This window comes from Oratosquilla oratoria, chromosome 26 (assembly GCF_046742065.1).
Source record: "Oratosquilla oratoria isolate Oo_2021 chromosome 26, ASM4674206v1, whole genome shotgun sequence".
Lineage (NCBI taxonomy): Eukaryota > Metazoa > Arthropoda > Malacostraca > Stomatopoda > Squillidae > Oratosquilla > Oratosquilla oratoria.
This window is the reverse complement of record NC_134802.1, coordinates 1369490-1387643: the sequence shown is the minus strand read 5'-3', so window position 1 is coordinate 1387643 and position 18154 is coordinate 1369490. Positions and strand designations below refer to the sequence as shown.

The 18154-nt window shown below is 37.8% G+C and overlaps 1 protein-coding gene across 1 annotated transcript in view; it reads right to left on the bottom strand.

The window, feature by feature from the left end:
• BicD (Microtubule-associated protein Bicaudal D) overlaps nt 1-18154 on the bottom strand; it is a 327397-nt gene that overhangs the window by 255404 nt on the left and 53839 nt on the right. Inside the window, exons 2-3 of the mRNA XM_076209252.1 lie at nt 11615-11755; nt 7892-8106 (exon numbers count right to left, since the gene is read on the bottom strand). Coding sequence (XP_076065367.1) covers nt 7892-8106; nt 11615-11755 — 356 coding nt within the window. The remainder of the gene's footprint in view (nt 1-7891; nt 8107-11614; nt 11756-18154) is intronic.

Below are 18154 nucleotides of genomic sequence, written 5' to 3'. Positions count from 1 at the left end.
GTGATCAAGTGTATTGATAAAGTTTTGCCAATTTTGTGTTTTTTGTTCATGTATTTTATTGGCAATCACAGTGTTTAGTGTTTGTATTTGGTCTGCTATGTTTTGAGGGATAGGTGTGGGGGTATCATGTTTAAGTGTGTCTCGTTGTCTGATGAGGCCTTGGATTTCTGGTGTGAAGTTGGGGTTGTGTGATTTTCTGTTGCCTCTAGGGATGTATCTCTTGTCTGCATTTTGTATGATTGTATTAAAAGTGTGCACAGCATTGTTTATGTTTGTGATTGGTGTACTGTTAAGTGTTTCAAAATATTGTTCTGTCTCTTCAGTAAAAGCTTCCCAGTTAGCTCTCTTGTAATTGATGTAAGTGTGTCTGTGGCCAACTGGGGTGCATCTTGTTTTGGTGGTGATGATGATTGGAAGGTGGTCAGAGCCAAGGGTTCCGACCACTCTCCATGATGTTGTTGGGGTTAGGCAGGGGGAGCAAAAGGTGATATCAGGAGAGGAGGGAGTGTAGAGGGCTTGGTGTGGGATATGTGTATGATTATGTGTGTTGTTCATGATAGTCAATGAGTCAAACTGAGTCTGTAGAGGAGAGTTGATTGTGGAGATGTATCTAAAGTTGATGATAGCAAATACAGTATTTCAGAAGAAAATCAAGCATAAGTACACATGCAAGAGGATGGTGGATGGAAGGGTGGTAGAGCATTAATGGACTATACAGTGGTAACCAGGACTATAGTAGGAAGAGTTAAGGATGTACATGTTCTCAGGGGAGAGAGTGGGGGGAATATCGGATCATTTTTTGGTAGAAGGTAAGTTGAGAGTGGAGGTTAGGTGGAGAAAGAGGAAAAGGACAGAAGGTACGGAGGTACTTAGAGTGAACTGCTTAAATAAGAAAGAAAAGGAGGAGTATAAGAAGCTGAGAGAGGAGTGGGAGGGAGTGCAAGATAGAGTAGAACTAGGAGTGGAGGAGGAATGGGGATGGTTTAAGGAGGGAGTCATAAGGTGTGCTAAGATGGTGTGTGGAACAAGGAGGATGGGAGGAAATGGAAGGGTAGTGAGTGGTGGGATGAGGAAGCAAAGAAGGGTGTAGAAGAGAAGAAGCATGCTTTCATAGATTGGTTACAAATTAGGATGAGGGAATCATAGGAGAGGTACAAAAGAGAAGTAAAGATAAGCATAAGATAAAGGAGGCAAAGAGGAGAGCAGATGTGAAATGGGATAAGAGTATGACAAGATTTCGAAAGTAATAAAAAAATGTTTTGGAAAGATATTAAGAGAAGAGGAGGCAAATCAAGTACAGAAGAAAAAGTTAAAGGTGCAGATGGAGAGATGATAATGGAAGAAAAGGCAGTGAGAGGAAGGTGGGTAGAGTATTTTAGGGAGTTGCTTAATGTGAAGGAGGTTAGGGAGGGAAAGGCAGTTGTTGAGGAAAGCGCAAAGAAAATGAGTGATGAGTAAGGAAAATGGAGGAGAAATAAAGAAAGATGAAGTGAAGGCAGTTGTTAAGATGATGAGAGCAGGTAAGGCACCTGGGTTGGATGGATGCCATGTAGAATGTCTTAAAAAAGGAGGTACAGTGATGGTGGAGTGGCTGGTGAGATTATTTAATGTTTGTTCAAGAGAGGGTAGAGTGCCAGAGGACTGAAGGAGTGCTTGTATAGTTCCACTCTACAAGGAAAAGGGGGACACGTGTGAGTGTAGTAGTTTGAGAAGGATCCAGCTTGTTAAGTGTAGATGGGAAGGCTTATGGAAGGGTCTTGATTGAGAGGATTAGGAGAGGAACAGAGGGAGTAATTGGTGAGGAACAGTGTGGGTTTAGGACAGGTAGGGGTTGTGTAGATCAGATTTTTGTAGTAAGATATGTGAGAAAGCTTTAGGAAAAGGTAAGGATGTATTTTGGACTTCTGTGGATTTGAAAAAGGCTTATGACAGGGTAGACAGGAAGGCACTGTGGGATGTATTGCAGATATATGGGATAGGAAGAAAGCTGTTAAGAGCTGTCAAGATTTTTTACAAGAGTAGTTGAGCTTGTGTTAGGATTAGAAATGGAGAATGAGTGGTTTGAGGTAAAGGTGGGACTTCGTCAGGGATGCGTTATGTCGCCCTGGATGTTCAATTTATACATGGATGGGTTGGTGTGAGAGGTAAATGCAAGGGTAGTGGGTCAGGGATTGGAGATGGTTAAAAAAATGGAGAAAAGTGGGAGATAAGCCAATTGTTGTTTGGTGACGACACTACACTTGTGGCAGGATCAGAGGAGGGATTGAGGAAGTTAGTGACAGAATTTGGGAATGTGTGCGAAAGAAGAAAGTTGAAGATAAATGTGGGTAAAAGTAAGGTGATGAGATGTACATGGGGAGAGAGTGGCAGCAGGCTGGAAGTGAGTATTAAGGGAGAGAGACTGGAGGAAGTGGATAGTTTTAGGTACTTGGGTGCAAATGTGGCACAAAAGAGAAGAGTGGGGGTGGAGGTAGAATGTAGATTGAGAGAAGCAAGTAAAAGTCTTGGGGGATTAAAAAGTGTAATGAGAAATAGACATTTGGGAATGGATGCTAAGAGGATATTGTATTTACCTAGTTGTATCTTATGGGAAGGGGAGCTATGCTTGTGGTGTCCCGCCTTTGTATCTCACAGTGTCTAGTTTGCTCTTAAATTAATGTATGGTTTTTGCACACACTATTTTTTGTCCAATTTGTTCCAAGTGTCCACCACTTTATGTGGAAAACTGTTATTCTTCAGATCTCTTCTATAACTATCTTTTTTGAATTTCTTTCCATGTCCTCTTGTGTTTCTCTTGTTCCAATCTAACAAGTCCTCTCTATCGAATATTTCTGTACCCTTCATGATTCTATAATGGACAGTAGATTGCCTCTCTCTCTTCTTTGCTCCAAAGTCAGTAACTCCAATTTAGCCAGTCTCTCTTCATATGAGAAGTTTGAAAGTGTTGGAGCCAGTTTTGTGGTTGCTCTCTGGATTCTTTCAATTTTCTTTATATTTTTTTTGGTACTGGGTGACCATAATGTCACCACATATTCCAGTCTAGGCCTTATTAGTGTGCCTAATATTTTTTTAATAATTTCTTCATCCATAAAGGTAAATGCAACTTTTATTGATTTTAGCAAGTTATAGGATTCTCCGACAATGTTGTTTATTTATCTAAGGAGTGATTGTGCTGACAGCACTGTATGAGACAGAAACAGCACTGTATGAGACAGAAACATGGAAGGAAGAGGGGAGGAGTTGGAATGTATTTGAGATGAGGTGTCTGAGAAGTATGATAGGGGTTATTAGGCTGGATAGAGTGAGAAATGAGGTGAGGAGAACAGGGGTTGAAAAGGAGTTGGGAGATAGGGTTGATGAAAGAATATTCGGATGGTTTGGACACATGGAAAGAATGAGTCATCCTACTCTATACTGATTCTAGCCACTTCCATACGGGGACGCCTATGTAGGCGGTATGAGGAGCAAGTGGGTACGCGATGATGCCGACATCGGCATCTTGATTATATTTATTGTAGTCATACCTACGTAACCTCCATTCTCTCTAAACTGGCTTCATCATATTTTCTATGGTTATCAAAATTCACGGGTGAAAGAGAACGAACAATTGAGCACTGACTTTATTTTTTATAATGCGATTATTATGATGCAACATCGCACATCGAGAAGCTAATGCTGCCAGGCGTGCGATGTGCCCCAGAGTGAAGAGGCTAGTGAATTAATATCAATTCAATAGGATGGAGACCTAAATTGTGCACCATAATCAAGGTTGGGTCTAAGTATCACCAGATAGTTTGATTATTACCTCTATTGCTGTCTTGGGATTGTTAATGCGAGGCATTTTAGTACAGACGCTCCTCTACTCACGTTCATTCGTTTTACGTTTTTTCGATTTTACGTTTGAACTGACTGTAAAAAAAAAATTTGTAAAAAAAAAAATTGAGTGAATTTTTTAGTTTAGCGCGCTCTCCGTAGTTCAAACAATACTTACGCATGACGCTGCGTCCATTGTTTACATGGCACAAACGACAGACTGAACGTGCCTTGCCTCATCCTCCTCCTCCTCCACCATCTCAATTTATGTTGCTTGAATTTAATTTATTTGAAATTAATGTTATCATTTTACAATGTTGTGTATAATTAATGATTTAGGGGTGTTTTATAAAATACAGTAATAGAATTTATGGGTGTATGGTACAGTAACAACTTACGTTCATTTTCAACTTACGTTCGGCCGTTCGGAACGTAACTAAAACGTCAGTTGAGGAGCGTCTGTATAAGGTGTTTTGTATCTGTGTGGTGGTTGGATCTATTATAGGTTTATTCAACAATATTAAATACAATTAGACATACATATATACATTTTTTTTTTTTTATAAAATTGGTAGTTGAAAAGGGAGAGCGAGAAGCAAAGCTTATGGGGAGTTGCTCTCCCTTAAGGAAAAAATTATTTTCATTTATTTATTTTTGTTACATGGTAGTATGGTACATACACATCTACACACATATATACACGATTGTAGGACAACTCGTCCACGGACACCCCGTCCACAAAACTGCAAAGCAGGACAACCCGTCCACAGACACCACCATGGGTGGTCAACTCGTCCACGGACAAGATTTCAAAAAACTTTTAGACAATTATTTTATTACCTTTTTTTAATGATATTTCATGTTATTTCATTAAAATTTGCTTTAGATGATATATTCTGGTAAGTAATAGATGTGTTTATAAATGTTATGGACATGCTTATTTTAACACCCTAGAATAGCTCCAACTATGATAAAAAAGAAATAATCACACCTGTATTCTGTATATATAAATATGTAAATAAAGTTTAATTGTTCTGCAAATTATGTTTATTATTCTTAAAAAAAAAAAAGTCATTGGACGAGATGTCCATATTCCTGTGGACGAGCTGTCCCACCTCCCAGTCCCGCGGACGAGTCGTCCACGATATACACACATACATGCATACACATATATACACACACACAATGGCATGCGTCACGACGTCCGCTAACTCCGACCTCACGTAGAAATCGGGGGCACGAGCGAGCATCGCAACTTGTGGGGGTCAGGTGAGAGGTGAGAGGTCAGGTCCATACTGGTACCATTTCAGTGTTGGTGTCCTGAACTCAATTGTGACAGGGATTCTTACCAGATGTAGGATCCCCCCCCCAAAAAAAAAAAAAAAAAAAAACTTGGGACACTGGGTTAGGGGTTGGAGTACTGAGTTTAATAGTCTGTCTTGGAGGGGGGCTTGTTCAGTAATCTAGGAATATGTGTGTATTTGTGTGGAGGTGCTATGTGGTACAGTACTGGAAATAGGCCCTTGTGGCAAAAAGCCATCCTTAAACTATTCCTTGGGAAGTGAACACATTACAAAAGCAAAAGAGAAAGACTTGGAAGTCTTGATAAAAGACAACCTGTCACCTGACAGATATATCAGCATGATTGTGGGAGAGACATATGGACTACTGCAGAACATTAGTGGCATTCCATTATATGGATGAAGAGGTGATGAAAAGACCCATTGAAACCCTGATATGTCCAAGACTGGAATATGCATCAGTAGTATGGTCCCCACACAGAGTGAAGGATATAAGCAAGATTGAGAGAATATAAAAGGTAGCAACCAAACTGGTCCCTAGCCTGGCAGATAAATCATATAAGGAAAGTCTAAAGGTACTGGGTCTGCCAACTTTAGAAGATCGAAGAGAAAGAGATGATGTGATTAAAGTGTTCAGGTCATTAAATGGGACAGATTGCATCAATAGAAGAGATCTCTTGATTAAAGATGGGATGGCTTTAAAAGGTCATGGAAGTAAATTAAGACCACATGTCCAAAGAATGTGAAGAAATACAGTTTTCCATATAGATGTATAAATATATGGAATAGCTTAGAAAGTGATACAGCCCAAGCTCAAACAATACATGATAATTGGAAATCAAAGATATAGATCAAGTTGGAACTGTACATGAATTTGAGTCTAGGTATGTTGGAAAATTAGAGAATAGGAAACAGGACCCAATGAGCATTGCTCCTTTTCTGTATACCATAATTAGGTACAGGTCATACAGAGTGTTTGGGATCAATTTGCTAATTTTTTTTATCTTCTGTCATTTCAGAACCATTTGAAGGATTTGATATCAGTATAAAGTGCAACAGATAGCTGATTCTGTGTACTATTGGTAGGTGTGAAAGCTAGAGAGCATGGACTACGGGAAAGCACCAGATTAAAAAGTTTGGAAATCTTAGCTGCAGCTCAGGGCTCCTTGAATACTGTGAGATGTGAGCTGGAGAAACGCAATGGAGATGTGGAAACAGTGGCTAACAGGAAGGATCATAGCAGGCGTTCTGACTTTGTCAGCACAACTAAATTCATCAAGAAGCTGCAAAATAAGGTGCAGCAAAATCCAGGCAAGGCAATACAGACCTTGGTGAGAGATGGGTGTCAGAATGGTGACTATGAAGGAAGCACTGAATGAGGATCTTTGCTACTCCTCATGCAAGAGGTGTAAGGGCCAACTACTCACCACCAAGGCCCAAGAGAAACACCTTACGAAAGCCAAGAAACTCCTCGACAAGGTCAAACATCCAGTCGAGTCAGGGATGCTCTGGTCCTTCTCAGACAAGAACTTCTGCTAGGACCAGTTGTACAATGTGCAGAACAACAGGTGGTTAGCCTACAGTCCTCACAAAATCCTGCACTTTATGAAGACCAACTTCCATCATAGTGTGATGGTCTTTGGGTGTGTTTCCAGTGAAGGCCATGTCATGCTGCCCTACATCTTTGAAAAGGGACTGATTCGCTTCAGATGGCTATACTGAATTGCTGTTTACTGTTGTCAAAGCACTTGGTGGAGAGGGTGGCTGCAGGAAGACCAAATGTGTGGCAGCAGGACTCAGCTCCATGTCATACCTCCAGGAAAATCCAGAAGTGGCTTTCTGAGAACTTCTATGACTTCACCAGTCCCAACATCTGGCCCCCCAACTCACCTGATTGCAACCCCATGGACTATTATGTGTGGGGCACAATTGAAAAAGACACCCATTGTACCTTCTGCAACGCCAAGGATGAGCTGATAGCCTGGATCAAACTGGTGTTTGAGTGTCTCTCGAAGGACACCATGAAAGCCACATACTGCAGGTTCAGGTCCTGCCTGGAGGGCGTGGTGGAGGCTTAGGGCGGCTTCTTTGAGTGAACTGTATTTGGCAAAAGATCGTCTAAAAGATGCACTTTGAATTTTGAGAATGCATCAGTTTTTGGCAGAGATATGACTTTTTCTTTCCTTTCCGAAAGTGTCAAATTTATCCCAAACACCCTTTGTATTGTTAAATTTCAGTAGTATATTGAGTAATTTTTTAGTCATATTATATTGGTAGTACCTGAGGGATAGAGTGCCATGGGTGTGTGGTGTTCTGACATAGAAATGTACTCCTGTCATTTTTATGTGGTATTCTGTAAGGAGGATTTTGGTTGTCTCTTGTTTTCATGAACAAAACTAGTAGTCACTCCAGTCCATCTGATATTTCAAACTTTTCATACAAATATATGAATTTCTACCTCCACTTTATATCTTCATACTATAAAAAAGTTGATCACTTACACCTACCATTCCTCCTTTTCCATCACTTTGTTTAACCTCTTCAGCACAATATTGTCCCCATGGATTAAAGCACATCCTCCCCCTTTTGCCTGTTTTTCCCCTCTCTCTTACTCACTTTTTTTCACCTTCTGTACATTGGAGAGTCCACTTTCAGCCTCCAATTATTGCTACACTGATAATTTCAGGTACATTTAATATGAATGTACTGTGATTAATTCAACTATTCATCTAAACTTAAAAACTGTATTACAACAAAAAAATCAACTTTATACTTACTTAAGACTGGAGATCTGCTTCTGGAGGCCAATATTTTCATCCTCCAGTTCAGCATAATCTTGAAAAAGACGTGTTTCTCTGAATTTAAGGTCTTTTAATTCTGCCTTTAGTTGCTTCTTCTCATGATCAGTTAATTCTTTACATTTCAGAAGTTCACCAAGTTCAGACGCAAATCTTTCTTTCTCACTTTGAACTCGTTCTAATTCTGCCTTGACCTGAAGAAAAAAAAATATATAAAAATACTATATATATAAATATTATATATATATATATATATATATACATATATATATATATATATATATATATATATATGTCAACTTTTATTTTATCCCTTCACCTGAAAACCAACCAACAAAAAAATCTGCTGCCTCAGTTTTTTATTGAACAAGATCTGTAGACCTGAAGTATCCAGCTACTGCCACAAGGCTGCCTCCATACATAATTCTGAGAAGCAACTTCATAGCCTGAAAGCGAAAATAGTTTATAAAACTGTGGTGGGGGAGAAGAATAATGCCACCAAGTATTCCCACTCGAGTCATAAAAGGTGACAAAAATGGGACGAGGACAGGACTAGGCATCCTTCTTCCTCATTCCTATAATAAAAAAGGCAAATGTAAGAGAGTCTGGGATGAGTTTTCCAACCAGAACCCTAAGGTTTGGGTCTTTTAATGTGTGTGGATGTGGTACAGATGAGAGTAATAGGGAAGAGATAGGTAGTATGTTTGTGAATAAAGATGGATGTGTTGGCATTTAGTGAAACTAAGTTGAAAGGGAGGGGCAAGTTTGAGTTTGGGAGTGTAGTTGGGAGGGTGTCAGGAGTGAAGAGAAGACAAGGGAGAGAAGGGGTGGCTATACTAGTAAGCGAAGAGATAGGTAAACGTGCGATGGAGTGGAAGGAGGTTTCTTCAAGGTTAATGTGGATAAAGAGATGTAGGTTTTTGTAAGTGCATATGGGCCTGGTAGTGAGAAGAGTATAGAGGAAAGATAGGGTTTCTGGATAGATTTAAATGGGTGCTTAGTGGGTTAAGGTTGAAATGTCAATATAGTGGTATTGAGAGGCCTTAATGCTAGGGTAGGAAATGAACCAATTGATGAAGTGGTTGGGAAGTGTAGAATTCCAGGAAAAAATTGTAGTAGAGTTGATGGTGGAGATGTGTCTAGAGAGTTGATGATAGCAAATAGTGTTTAGGAAGAAAGTCAAGCATAACTACACATGGGAGAGGGTGGTGAATGGAAGGGTGGTTGATGGGGCATTAATGGACTACACAGTAGTAACCAGGAGAATAGTAGGCAGAGTTTTGGATGTACATGTTCTAAGGGGGGAGAATGGGGGAATATCAGATCAATTTTTGGTGGAAGGTAAGTTGAGAGATGATAAAGAGGAAAATACAGAAGGTAGGGAGGTGCTTAAAGTAAACTGCTTAAATGAAAAAGAAAAGAAGGAGTGCAAGAAGAAACTGAGAGAGGAGTGGGAGTGGAGGAGGAATGGGGATATTTCAAGGAGGGAGTCACAAGGTGTGCAAAGTTGGTGTGTGGAACAAGGAGGATGGGAGGAAATGGAAGGGTAGTGAGTGGTGGAATGGGGAAGCAAAGAAGATTGTAGAAAAGGAGATGCAAGCACTCACAGATTAGATACAAAATAAGATGAGATAATCATATGAGAGGTACAAAGAAATTAAAAGAGAAGTAAAGCATAAGATAAAAGAGGTAAAGAGGAGAAATGTGAAATGGGTTAAAAGTGTGAACATTTTTTTATAGCAATGAAAAGATGTTTGGGAAAGAAATTAAGAGAGGTAGAGGAGGCAAATCAAGTAGAGAAGAAAGGGTAAAAGGTGCAGATGGAGAGATGATAATGGAAGAGACCGCAGTAAGAGGAAAATGGGCAGAGTATTTTAGGGAGTTGGTAAATCTGAAGGACAGGAAGGGAAAGATAGCTGGAGTGGGAAGTCCTAAGAAAATGACAGTGATGAGTGAGGAAAATGGAGGAGAAATAAGGAAAGATGAGGTGAAGGTAGTAAGATGATGAGAGCAGGTAAGACACCTGGGTTGGATAGGTGTCATGCAGAATGTCTAAAAATGGGAGGTACAATGATGGTGGACTGGCTGGTGAGGTTTTTTAATGTTCAAAAGAGGGTAGAGTGCCAGAGGACTGGAGGAGTGCCTGTATAGTTCCACTTTACATAGGAAAGGGGGACAAATGTGAGTGTAGTAGTTTAAGAGGGATCAGTTTAAGTGTAGTTGGATATGCTTATGAGAGGGTTTTCATTAAGAGGATTAGGAGAGGAACAAAGGGAGTAATTGGTGAGGAACAGAATGGGGTTAGGACAGGTAGGGGTTGCGTGCTTCAGATTTTTTGTGGTAAGGCAGATATGTGAGAAAGCTTTAGGGAAAGGTAAGGATGTTTTTTTTTTTGGGGGGGGGGGTCTTTATGGATTTGGAAAAGGCTTATGACATGGTAGACAGGAAGGCACTGTGGGAGGTATTGCAAATACAAGGGATAGGAAGAAAGCTGTTAAGAGCAGTCAAGATTTTTTACGAGAGTAGTAGAGCCTGTGTTAGAATAAGAAATGGAGAGTGATTTGTTTCAGGTAAAGGTGGGACTTCACCAGGGATTAAGGAAATTAGTGACAGAGTTTGGGAAGGTGTGCAAAAGAAGTTGAAGATAAATGTGGGTGAAAGTAAGGTGATGAGATGTACAAGGGGAGAAGGGGGCAGCAAACTGGATGTATTAAGGGAGAGAGACAGGTGGATAGTTTTGGATACTTAGGTGTGAATGTGGTGGAAAAGGGAGTGGAGGTGGAGGAATGTAGATTGAGAGAAGCAAGTAAATGCCTTGGGGGACTAAAAAGTGTAATGACAAATAGACATTTGGGAATGGATGCTTAGAGGAGATTGTATGAAGGAGTAATTGTGCCAACAGCATGGAGTGGGGTAGAAACATGGAACAAAAGAGAGGCAGAGAGGAGTCTGAATGTGTTTGAGATGAGGTGCCTGAGAAGTGTGATAGGGGTTACTAGGATGGATAGAGTGAGAAACAAGGAGGTGAGGAGGAGAATGGGGGTGGAAAGGGAGTTGGGAGATAGGGCTGATGAAAGAGTATTGGGATGGTTTGGACACATGGAATGTGTGAAGAAAGATTAGTAAAAGAGATGTAGTAGGCAGAGGTGGAAGGCGTGAACATGATAGGGTGACCAAGAATGAGATGGATGGATGGAGTAAAAGGGGCATTGTGAAAGAGGGTAATGTCTGTTGAGGAAGGATGGGGTAAGAGAGAAGATGGGTGAATGGAGAATAGTTGTGTATAGATGATGCTGTGATGCATAGAAAGGAGGGGTGGGGGATGGAGTTGAGGGAGTATGTGTGAATAATAAATTGATGCAGCCTGAAGGGATTTCTCCCAGTCTTATCATTTTCTGCATGAGGAGACAGAGTGGGGAGTCTCCAATTAAATGAAGTGGCCTTGCTGTGTCTTGCTGCACTGCTTCTGACCTATGGCAGTGAGCACCCACTTCAATAAAAGCTCCTTCCATAAGTTGAATAAAAGTGTCTGGCCACAATGAAATCTGTAGCAAATGGTTGAAATAAGTCTTAACCTCTTCCACTCAATGTCCTACCTTAGTTGAATAAAATTATCTGGCATTAACCACAAGGTATGTAGTGTGTCTTCATAGCAAAGAGCTGAAAATGACGAGCCAAAATGTGATCAGATGTCTATCTTACCTGTTTTGTCTCCAATTCAAGTTCTATGATTTGAGTATTGAGTGAAGTTTCCCTTGCAGCTGATTCAGACAACAAACTTTCTTCTGTCTCAATACCACTTGCTGTTGCCACACGATGTGTAGTTTGGAATTTGGCCAAAGCCTGTAACAAAAATACCAAAAACACACACTAGAAAATTGAAATATATACACCAAACAGAACTGATCTAAAAGTTTGTTTAGTTTTCTCTATCAAAACCTTCTCATGAACAATTCATGCATTACTGACACCATTACATCCACCAAGAGCAAGAATTCTGGGAAATCAAATGTCTACTGAAGAAAACTTACAACTCTATATTTATAATGGCACATTATCCCATATCAACACAAATGAAACATTGGTACCTATCAAGAAGATTCATATCTTGTGTCTGTTAGTGGATAAGACAAAAAAAAATTGAAAGGGGGAATGAAAAAAGTAATTATTTCAATAAATAAATAAATAAAACATTCACCATGAATTTACATAAAACTACTTATAAAGTGATCTTTACAAATAAGGAGCTCAATTTCACATTTCCTTCATGTCCTCATCAGTTTCTCAGTTAAAAACGGAACAAAATATCCTCCAACTGCCTGTTATTGTATTCTTTGGCATTGGTTATATCTAGCTTAAATTTGATGCTCTAACATTGTGTCTATTGCTTTTTTGCCATGAAGTTGAACTCTGGAAAATTTACAATAACAAATGTAAAGTGAATACTGTAATATAACCCAACTCTTGCTATTACCAGGTGTGATTTATTTACTATGATACCATCCTACTTATGAACATTCATGTTACAAACATTCACAGATATGAACAGAAAGAGCTGCAAATTAAAATTGTATTTTGGTAAAAATATATATATATATATATGTTGAGACATTCTGACAGGTTGATGTAAGCGGAATAGGAAACACAGGAGTCTTGGTCTTGAGTGCGAAACTAGTCAGGAATAAACTCAAGACCTAGACTCCTGTGTTTCCTATTCCGCTTACATATATATATATATATATATATATATATATATATATATATATATATATAAAATAAATAACAATAATAATAACAAATAATAATATAAATTAATACCAATACAAAAATATAAAGTATCATTGTTACAATTTATTTTGGTTTTAGGTATCACTAGTATTGTGTTCTAAGAAGAAATATATATATGCAAAAAGATCACAAAAGCATGTGATCCAATAAATTGCTGATAACCACAAAGGAAATCGGAAAAGAAACTAGAATTCTAGTTTCTTTTCTGTTTTCCTTTGTGGCTATTAGCAATATATATATATATATATATATATATATATATATATATATATATATATATATATTATATATATATATATATATATATATATATATATATATATCCCATACTTACATAGGCATATATATATTATACAGTACTGTACCCTTAACCTCTTCCATACAATGATATTTATGTAGGCATCATGAGGCATGACTGGGTACATGATGATGCTGGTGTTGGCATCTTGATTATATTTATTTTGTAGTTGTAGCTGAATGAGCCCCAGAATTCTGTGAACTGGCTTGATCACATTTTCGGTGTTTATTATTATTCAGTGAAAGAGAATGAGTAATACAGCAGTGACTTTATATTTAATAATGTGAGTATCGTGATGCATCGATCATCGTATCTCAGGCATCTGATTCTGTGTGCGAGAATTTGACTAATATTGTAGAGATTAAAAACATTCTGCAATACAAACAGAAAGGGCTGCAAATCCAAATTGTGCTTTGGTAGGAAAAACAACATTAAAGTATTATTATTATAATCTGTTTAGGTGTTGTGTATCAATGGTACAGTAGTCCCTCATTAGAGATGGGGATTCAGTACCAAAGATATTAGTCAATAGCCAAAATTGTCTATACTGTACCAATTTTTGCTTGATAAATATCAGCTGGTTTCAATGTTCATGTATTACATTTTTTTTATTCTATTCTTACATGCAACTTATTTCACCATGCTTATTGGAGATATATCTGTTAAAACACTGAAAAACAACTATACAGTAAAAGCCCTCTTATCCGGCATTCAGGTATCTGGCAACTTCAAGTCTCCAGCATATTTTTTCCGAGCATTAAAATCTATAAAAATCTATATGAAATCAATACAAATCCATAAAATTTGCCGCACGAGGCTTTGTTCCCGCCGTCACCAGAGCGGGATAGAGAGGAAGAAGATGACCCTGAGCCTAAGGTGGTGTAGAAAGATACTGCAAATGGTATAGCTGTCTTTGTTAAGTTTGCAGAGCAGTGCAGCTATATGTCCACCCAAGATGCTATGTCTCTTCACTGCATTCAGAATGAGTTTTTATTGCAAAGATGAAAGAGCTGCAAACAAGCTGACATAAGAAACTATTTTAAAGTAGGTTGTAAGGGAAAGAAAGAGCAGCAAACAAGTACAGAGGATAGTGATAAACCGGAGTGATGAACTGGATGTTGGAGGGTGAGGTGGTTTTGTTTGTTTGTTTATGTGCTTTTTTATGTTAAGTTAAAAGTTTATGTTATGTTAAATGTTGTTAATAGTGAATAAAATGAGTTGATTGTAGACACAGTGTTTTTGTAACCCTTCACTTATTTTAATAGCCCCTTCAGAAAAGTACAGAGAAGGTTAGTGTCTACTGATTAACTGTATGTTGGCGAGTGAGGTGGTGACGCCGCACCATGTGATGCTTTATGTTACGGTATGTGATACTATATGTTAACTGACATTAATAGTGAGTATAGGGGGTGATTGTAGACATACTTCTGTACCCCTTCACTTACTTTAGCAACCCCTTCAAGTATCCGGAATTTTCGAGTATCTGGCATGCCTTTGGTCCCAGCAATGCCGGATAAGAGAGCTTTTACTGTATGTACAATATTCTTATTTACTGACCAATTGGATGATGGTAAAAAAAAATTGTTTGAACACTTATGTATCATTATTAGTTACATATCAAGCAAAAAAGGAGAAGCTAAGGGGTTAACTGCAGGTCTCATGTCATGTGTGTTAGAATTGGAATGGTGTTTTTGTGTTGGTTTATTTAAGTGTTTTTTTCATCCTGGAAATAGTTTTCTTTCATGCAGGTTCCAGTAATGTTTCAGTCTAATTACTTATTCCTTCCTACTTGAAATAAGAATTTATGTACATTTTAATAAGTTGTATTGTTGAGTGATATGTTTATTGTTTCTATTACTATTACAAATGATGTATTTACTATTTGCCTATAGGCAATTCACCCAAAGAATCTCAGTTGATTCTGCATTTTTGGTTGGCAGCCCTGCTCACCCTTCCCCTGTTGAGCAGGATGAATCCTCAAGCTTAAAATATATTCATATTTTTTCACTTGACTTAGTGAATATACAAGTTACACAAATTTCATGTACATCTAAGGATGAAGCAGTCCTTGTTCACCTATTTCAAAGCTTTCTATCTAGATAGTGCAAAGAAAGTAATTATAGCAAGTATAAGTTAAGGAATATAATTTTAATGTTTATACAGCATTTTACTTATTATTGTTGTGTCCAGTCATTATGAGGCCGATTGTAAAATTTAAAATGTCTTCTGTGATATAAAATAGTCATGAATATGATTGTGCTTTCACATATCCCATAAAGTGACACATAAAAGAGAAAATGAAAGGTTTATATGATTATCTTTTGATACTGGTTGGGTGGCGGGAAGCACAGCTTCTTGTCCCTTCCTCCACCCCAATCAATCTCATGAGTCAAAATTGAACATGACTTGAGTACATACTGCTCATGGTTTTTTGCATCTTGATTACTTTACGGCTTTCATCATCTCATATTCATTATCTTCTTGAGTCTTCGAATACGGTTGTAAGAACATATATGGTCGGAAGAGAGATACTCAGATCGGAAATTGAAATATGTAGATATAAAAAAAATAGTGAGTTGCATCATAGCGAAGGGTGAGCAGGGCTGCCAACTGAAAATGCAGGATTGACTGAGATTCTTTGAGTGAATTGCCTACAGTTGTATTTTACAGGAATGGGAGCTATGCTCTGTATCTCACCATATCTAATTTGCTCTTAAATTCCTGTATTGTTTTTGCACACACTATTATTTTGTCTAGTATGTTCCATACATCCACCACTCTGTGGGGAAAGCTGTTTTTTCATCTCTTCTATAACTGTCTTTTTTGTGTTTATTTCCATGTCCTCCTGTGTTTCTCTTATCCCAATTTAGTAAGTCATCTCTATCAAGGACTTCTACACCTTTCATAATTCTGTAGATGGTCAACAAGTTACCTCTTTCTCTTTTTTGTTCCAGAGTTGGTAGTTCTAGTTTTGACAATCTTTCTTCATATAACATTTGGATAATGTTGGGGGCCATCTTTGTAGTTGCTCTCTGGATTCTCTCAATTTTCTTTATATTCTTTTTAGTACTGGGTGACCATAGTGCTGCTGCATACTCCAATTTAGGCCTTATCAGTGTGACTGGTATTTTCTTTACCTTTCTTTATCCAAGTAAATAAAAGCCACTTTTATTGATCTTAGCAAGTTATAGGTTTCACAGACATATCTTTTGTGATGATTACTCCCAGGTCTTTTTCAGATCCCACTTTCATTACTTCTTTTTCATCAATTTTAGATTATCCTGATATATTTTGTTTACTTTTTCCAATTCCATTATGCTACATTTATGTTGAACTCCACTTTCCATTTCTGACTCCATTCCCAAACCCTGTTCAGATCTCTCTGTAGCGAGTCACAGTCCATTTCAGTACTCACTTTCTTTAATAATTTTACACCATCTGCAAAGAACCTCATGTAACATTTCACACCTTTGTCCATGTCATTCACATAAATAGCAAACTCTAGTGGAGCCAATACTAATCCTTGTGAAACTCCACTAATTACCTCTTCCCAAGTAGAACTCTTTTCTCTAAGCATTAATCTCATTTTTCTTCCATGCAAAAAGTCCTCCATTCATTTCAGTAGTTTTCCTTGTATCCCTCCTATTGTTTCCACTTTTCTTAATAGTTTTTTGTGAAGAACTTTATCAAAAGCTTTTTGTAGATCCAGGATGCACAATCAGCCCATCTGTCCCTTTCTTGTATTATGTCTAGTAGTCAAGTAAAAACAGATCAAATTTGTGGTACATGATCTTCCCTGTCTAAATCCGAATTGTCTCGGATTTAGGATCTTGTTCTCCTCCAGATGTTTTATCCATCTACTTTTTATAACTTTTTCACAAATTTTAGCTACCATGCTTGTGAGGGAAACCAGTCTGTAATTTGTTGGGTCTTCCTTATTTCCTCCTTTATAAATTGGTACAATATCAGCATTTTTCCAGTCTTCTGGTATTTTTCCTTCTTTGAGTGAGCAACTTATCATGTTATATATTTTGTCTGTTAGTTCTTCTTTACATTCTTTTAATATCCAATTTGCTATTCCATTCAGGCCATGCGATTTCCTGACATCAAGGTTCATTATTTGATTTATTATTTCTGTGTTACTCTTATTTCCCTCATGAGGTGGGGGGGGGGGGATTTCACTTCTCTCCCTTCATCCCAATGTTGCATTTTATCTTTAGTGAAAACCACCATTTCCGATCTTTTGTGTATTCTGTATTCCCTTGGCATAGTTTCACTATTTCCTGTTTACTTTTTAATTAACAATTTACATATCAATGGAATAGTTTTGGCTAATCCTTACATTTTTCTATCATGTCATTTTCAGTTTCTTTTTTCTTCCCTGCATATTTTTACATATTTGTTCCTTTGATTAATATACATTTGCCACTTTCTGGATTTTTTGTCTTTTCTCCATCTTTTCCAAGCTTTATCTTTTCTGTGTTTTGCTTCACTGCACTTAATATACACCTTTTCCTGTTTTTGCTTTGGGACATATTCATCCACTCCTTTGTGGATTTTCATAGGATTCATCCATTTTTCTTCCACTTGTGTTTCTTCCTTGTATTTTTCCCAGTTTGCTCTAAGAAAATATTTCCTAAGTTTTTCAAAGTCTGTTTCACTATACATCAGTCTTCCTTTTCTGTGTTTCTCATTTCTCTTTACATATATTTCCTCCTTTAATTCTAACATGAGTAGTATGTGGTCACTCTTTGAAATTGGTGTCTTATATAAATTTTGTCTACTACTGAGTATTTCAGGTTCTGACATAAATAATAAATCTAGTCTCGATGGTTCTCCGTTATTTCTAAATCTAATGTTTTTTCCCATTTTGTCATTGTATGTTTTATAGTCAAGTAATACAGTTCCCCATTGATCATCTCCACCTTTCACTGTCATCTCTTCCCAACATATTTCTTTGCAATTAAAGACTCTCATGAGTACTGCTTTATTTCCAGCCTTCAGCATCTCATTTAATAAAGTTCTCATATCCTCTAGCATTTTGGAATAATCTCTCTCCAAAACCTCATTTTTGAGGGCACTTAAACCACTGCAAACTTTCTGCTTTTCATCTTGCTCTCTTCAACTCTTATTGAGATCATCTCTACCCCGTTCTC